The following is a 6,090-nucleotide window of genomic DNA, read 5'->3' as shown; positions in this document are numbered from 1 at the left end:
AGACATTTATACTCATTTTGAGGTCATTTTTGCAGTGCTAAGCTGTTAGATGTTGGGGTTATTGGGTTTTCCTGGGTAAATGAGAATTTATTGAGATCAGTCTTCATCCTTTGTATTTTGCTACCAGAGTGTCCATACAGACAGAATTGCACGCAAAGTTGTGCCGTACTGCAGCACAACAGGATATAGAGTACAGAGGCTTTGGTGGCCAAGCACGTGAGACAACAGGGTTGTTCTTTTCTATGTGAGAGCTGCTGTATGTGTAAACAGGCAGGTGCTTAAAAACTAAGCTTATAGGAAAAATTTTGTTTTCTTTATGTATTTTCTGTGTTCATCCCAGATTAAATAGATCACAGCTTATGGTTGGAGCATAAAATACAGAAGAAATAAAACCAATACATTGATATTTTTCATAATAAACAAAATCAAAGACCAAAAAAACAAATATCACACTCCTTCATGTGCAACAATCCACTAGTACAGCGAATAAAGGCTGCCATACAAGGCGGTGTGTGACCAGGGCTGAGTCAGTACCGCCTTTAGTACAGATGTGAGGCTGCACGCCGTTGTGTTTTATTTTTCAGGCTCTTGAAGCTGAGCTTCATCCTGCACAGGGCACAGGTAGGTCACATTAAACATACATAGAGCAGCTTGAGGCAGGAGCGTGCCTCCACACAGCACTCTAATTTAAGAAGGGTCACACCCAAGCAATATCCGGCCGGCCCCAGCCTTATGGGCTGGAGACCTTGCTTTATGTACAAGAAGCAACATTTTATGCATGCAAATCAGCTGTGTGAATCAAACGGCAGATCTCACGTGCTTAGAATGAAAGACACTGTTGTGTGGGCAGAAGCAAGACATGGAGATGCCCTATTTGTGAGGTTGTTGTGGTTTCTATTGCTCTGACTGTGCCCTAGTTAAACAGGAAAAAAAGAGACAGGAGTACTAATGAATAGAAACACTAATAAAATGTTTATAGTCAACATAAAACTCTAATAAACGTAAACCGTATTTGAAATTTGTAACCACGATTACTATTATATGCAGCACGTAGAGTCTGACAAACGTATTCTTAGCTGAAACTTCTCTTACCTGTCCAGTTTGGACTTAAAACATCTCTGTGTTCCATAGGGATTTAATTTAAGTAGGGATGGAGTATGAGGTGTTAAATACTTTTATAAAAAAAGAAAAAACTTGATTTAACAAAAACAAATCAAATTTTAAAGAGTTTTTTGTTTTGATAAATCCTAAAAATATATTTCCCAGGTTGTGTGTTCCTCTGTTTTTTTTTTTGTTTTGTTGTTTTTTTTCTTGATGCTACTGACACTCCGATATAAAGACAAATTAAAATGTTAAATCTACATAACGGTCATTTTGTTGGAGTGTGGGAGGCAGCCAAAGAACAAAGATGACCCCAAACTGGGATTTGAACCCAGGGCCTTCTTGTTACAAATGAATAACAGCCCCATTGGCATAAAAGAAACTTAATATAAAATATAAAAAATGGATTAATATAAAATTGTTCATATATTACTCATTTTGTTTCTGTTAACGGCAACCAAAGAGCTTTACTCGAAAACATTCACATTTTAACAGGATGCAAAAAGCAACACACAATAAATACATATATTTTTCTTGCAGGACTTAAGAATGTCTCTTTATTTAATATAAAATTATTCGTATATTACTCTTTTAACAGTAACCAAAGAGCTTTTACTGGAAAAAATCATATTTTTAACAGGATGTAAAAAGCAACACACAAGAAAAGCAGATATTTTTCTTGCAAGACTTAAGAATGTCTCCTTATCTGTGATTAATTACTACATCGCTCCACTTTTCTCAGTCTGTTCATGTTCCACGACTTGCAAGAGACGTTTCAACATCCTCCTTCCTTTTCCAGAACCCGTCAAAAGAAAAATAATACAACAAAGGGTCCAGGCAGCAGTTCACACTCGCGAGGCAGCTCAGAACGGGACGCAGGTGATGAAAGAAAACCACCAAAGACACCGGCAAGAAGAAAACTATGAACATCATTAGGTTCATGACAAAAATCAGCATAACGTTCAGTTTGTTGTTGACCTTTGCAGACTCACTTAGATGTCTTTGGAGTGTGCAGGACACCATAGCTGTAGAGACGATGTTAATCACCAACATGGTCAATAGTAGCACAAGCTGAAAATAACCAATTGTGCGTTCCAGCGTTTCCTCATGAATGTCATTTGTCCCATTGACTGAGTCAGGATCAAAACATGTATGATTATCAATAGTCCTCAGGAAGCCCACACTCTCTGGGACATTCACCAACACTACAATCAACCAAACGAGAACCGAACCCTTTACGGCGTTGGCTGATGTTCGAACTAGCCTGGACCTCAATGGATAAACCACAGCCAGCAGCCGGTCCACGCTGATGAAGGTGATGAAGATGGAGCTTGTGCGGATGTTATTCCGAAAAAGCATTACGAACCAGACGCACAACATGTTTCCAGGATTCCAGCTCTCTGAGGCGTAAAATATGACCTTCACGGTCAGAGAAATAATGAGCAGAAGGTCTGATATCGCCAGGTTAACCATGAAGACGGCGCTGGGCGACTTGCGCCCATGGTGACGGAGGAGAATCCACAGCGACACGACGTTAAGAGGCAGACCGAGGGCGACGATACATCCATAAATGCAGGTAAACACTAGGCTCCTCATGTCTCACTCTGTTCCATTTGCTTTCTGACACTCGTCGATCAGCAGTTTTAGCTCTTGAATGAAAAGCAGAAATCCATGCGAGGTAGTTCAGCTGTGGCACAAACCACCAATGCCTTTTGCAACACAACGGTGGCAAGATTTGTAACAGCACAGGGGATGGGGGAGTGGGTTGGGGTTGCGTGCTAAGTTTTGAGAGCAGTGAAACAGGAAGCAAGAGAGAGCAAGCTCTTTGGCAATAGAGGATGTGTCAGACACTACGGTAAAATGCACTGTGGGAGATCAAAGCATGGAAGATCTTTTTGTCTTGAAAAATCACATGCAAGGAAAGAAGAAATGACAGAAATAGAAAGGGAGATTGTTTTTTTCCATTCATGAGTAAAAACCCTCAGAGTCTGCAGGACCAACGATGACTGTACCAGCATCATTTCAAAAGTTCCAATACTGTTCCTCAACCACAACAAAAAAAACTAAGATTGTTGTTCGCTTTTAAAAAAAAAGATAATTTTATTCTCTTAAAGAAATGTCCTATTCTCTATCTATGCAGATAGAGTGGATTAAATCTTCAAACCCACAAACAAGACAGACATACCAAAATGAGCCCACATGCAATCACACCTTTAGGTGCTGACAATAAATCACATGTTTGTTGGACTGTGAAAGACAACTGGCAGTAAGAGACGATGCACATCTGCAAGTGTCACCTCCACCTTGTGAGACATCTGCATATATGTCAATCTAGACACCAGCTTTCTTTTTTTACCTTCGAATACTACACCAGCAGGATTCAGCAGAACCACTCCTAATTAATGCAGGGGAAACCATGGAGCATCTCACAAGCACCTTGTAGCACTTTTAGATATTATTTTGAAAAGTAAAGTACATTATAAATAAAATTTATTATTATTACTGACAAAGATTAACATCGAGCAAATGGACATTAAGATAGTGGATTCTTATAGGTACCTAGTGTCATGATGGGTTTAAGGTGCCTAACCCACATGCAGAAACACTCAAGAGGCAGAGGAAAAGTTGAAAGGTTTATTGACAAAGAAGCACACAATATATCAAGAACTGGTCCTTTGTAGGTTGACTGGTCACGCAGGGGTTCACCACTGAGGGGGAACAGAGAAGTTAGTATTGATCCAAGTTTTGCTGGTTTTTCTGATATACGAGGGTATACCTGTTCTGAAGTTAAAGGAATAGTACACCCAAAACATGATTAGCCTTCATTTTCTACTCACCCCCATGCTGAACAACACTCTGGAGTACTTTTTTGATATCTCAAATGCATCTGGCGATCTGGGAGGCTTCTTGCTGTCTGCTGACATTCAAATAATGGAGGTCTATGGCGCCCGAGGCAGAAAGGTCCATAAAAGTCCACAAAAAACGTGTCAATATTCCTCCATACTGCTCGTCCAATGTATTCCAAGTGTCCTGAGTGGGTAGCATCCAGAATTTACTCGAAACGAAGTCATTTAGAATGTTTTTAGAGCATAAACAGTAGTGTATAGGATTTCCTGAAAGCGCGTTCACTACGCTACGGAAGCCGGCAGACCAAACCAGATGAAAGTGCGCATTCAGCGTCTGCTCTGCCAATAATGCAAGCGTAGAAGAAGAAATGTGCTGTTTACCTGTGCAAAGAAAGAAACAACGAAAGAAAAATGTCTGAGGACTTCAGTGTTGAGGAAGAGCATGAGTTCTTTGCCGAGCTGAATGCGCTGGTTTGGTCTGCCGGCTTCCGTAGCGTCGTGAACGTGCATGTGCGCGCTTTCAGGAAATCCTATACTGTTTATGCTCTAAAAACATTCTAAATGACTTCGTTTCGAGTAAATTCTGGACGCTACCCACTCAGGACACTTGGAATACATTGGACGAGCAGTATGGAGGAATATTGACACGTTTTTTGTGGACTTTTATGGACCTTTCTGCCTCGGGCGCCATAGACCTCCATTATTTGAATGTCAGCAGACAGCAAGAAGCCTCCCAGATCTCCAGATGCATTTGAGATATCAAAAAAGTACTCCAGAGTGTTGTTCAGCATGGGGGTAAGTAGAAAATGAAGGCTAATCATGTTGTGGGTGTACTATTCCTTTAAGCAGAGCTGCAGAGGGGGGGGACCTTGAGGGTCCAGAGGTTAGTCGGCAGGCAGAGGGCTGAGGGCTGAGGCTTACTGAGTGCAGGCAGACGGATTCCAGACTGAGTTCCCTCCAGGGTTTCACTGAGAGCAGACAGGTGGACTCCAGAAGGAGTCTTCTCTCCAGGGTTTCAGATTGTCAGGCAGGAAAATCTGTGAGACAGAAAAAGACTGGATCAGGCAGGTTCACAAATTCTAGGGGTTCAGAGAAGCAGGTTGGCTCAGGCTTTGCTAACCATTACTGGCAAACACTCTGGTACTGGAGTGTCCGTCTCCGCCTCCTTAAGAAGGAGCCTCCTGATGAGCAGATTGAAGACAGGTGTTGCAGTCAGCTCATGCTCCCAGGAGATCTCGTGCGCCCTCTGGTGGAGAAAGTGGACAAAACCTCCAGATCCCAACACCTAGGTGTTCACCTGAACAATAAACTGGACTCACAACACTGAGGCTCTCTACAAGAAGGGCCAGAGCAGACTCCTGCTGAGGAGACTGAGGCCTTTACTAGTGCCCCCTGCACTCCAAAATACCTCATTTGAATCAGCCATCTTCCGTGGAGCTGTCTGTTGGAGCAGTGGCTTATATGTAGCTGGGAGAAAGCAACTAGATAAGCTGATCGGGAGGCCAGCTCTTTGAATGGATACCCTTTAGACTCAGTGCAGGAGGTGGGAAACTAAAGGATGCTAACTAAATTAACATCTCTGATGGAGAATGTTTCCCACTCCATGCATGAAGCTGGTGCTGAACTGGAGAGCTCCTTCACTGACAGACTGCTGCACCTTAAATGCAGCAGGGAGCGTTGTCACAGATCCTTCTTCCCAGCAGCTGGAAGACTCTACATGTCATGGTCTTGGTTCTGTTGTTCTTTACTTTGCTCCTTGTTTTCTAGTTGTATTGCTTTAATTCCAGTTTTGTTGTAATTTCTAGATTTATGTTAGTTCTCATGTTTTTCTGTTTTCCTCTGTAGCCCTCTTGTGTGTGTGTTCCTTTTCTCTTGGCTCCCTCGTTGTCTCCTCTCACACCTGCTCCTTGTCAGCTCGTTAGCCCTCCCTTTATCTCTGTCTGCTATATGTGCTCTCCCTCTGCTCTCACTCTTTGTTGGTTCCTTGTCTTTGCTGTCTTCCCATGCTGTGGTCTACGTTCCCTCATCTCTCCCTGGCTCCTCTTGTTTTGTGTCCCCAGATGTCTCCATAGTTCTGGTTTGCTTCATATTTTTCATGTTGGATTTTGGATTTTTGTATTCCCGCCTCTGGTACCTGTGTTTA

General features: G+C 42.3%; 1 protein-coding gene across 1 annotated transcript; it reads right to left on the bottom strand.

Annotated features, from left to right (window-relative positions):
• Positions 1–1,640: 1,640 nt before the first annotated feature.
• On the bottom strand, positions 1,641–2,842 carry LOC107082669 (lysophosphatidic acid receptor 4-like). The gene has a single exon (XM_015371455.1). It carries the CDS (start codon positions 2,695–2,697, stop codon positions 1,849–1,851), a length of 849 nt encoding a protein of 282 aa, XP_015226941.1. The 5' UTR covers positions 2,698–2,842; the 3' UTR covers positions 1,641–1,848.
• Between the last annotated feature and the right edge of the window lie 3,248 nt (positions 2,843–6,090).

This window comes from Cyprinodon variegatus, unplaced genomic scaffold (assembly GCF_000732505.1).
Source record: "Cyprinodon variegatus isolate N-32 unplaced genomic scaffold, C_variegatus-1.0 Scaffold58, whole genome shotgun sequence".
Taxonomy (NCBI): Eukaryota; Metazoa; Chordata; class Actinopteri; order Cyprinodontiformes; family Cyprinodontidae; genus Cyprinodon; species Cyprinodon variegatus.
Note: the sequence above shows the minus strand (reverse complement) of the source record. Positions and strands in the feature narration are given on the sequence as shown.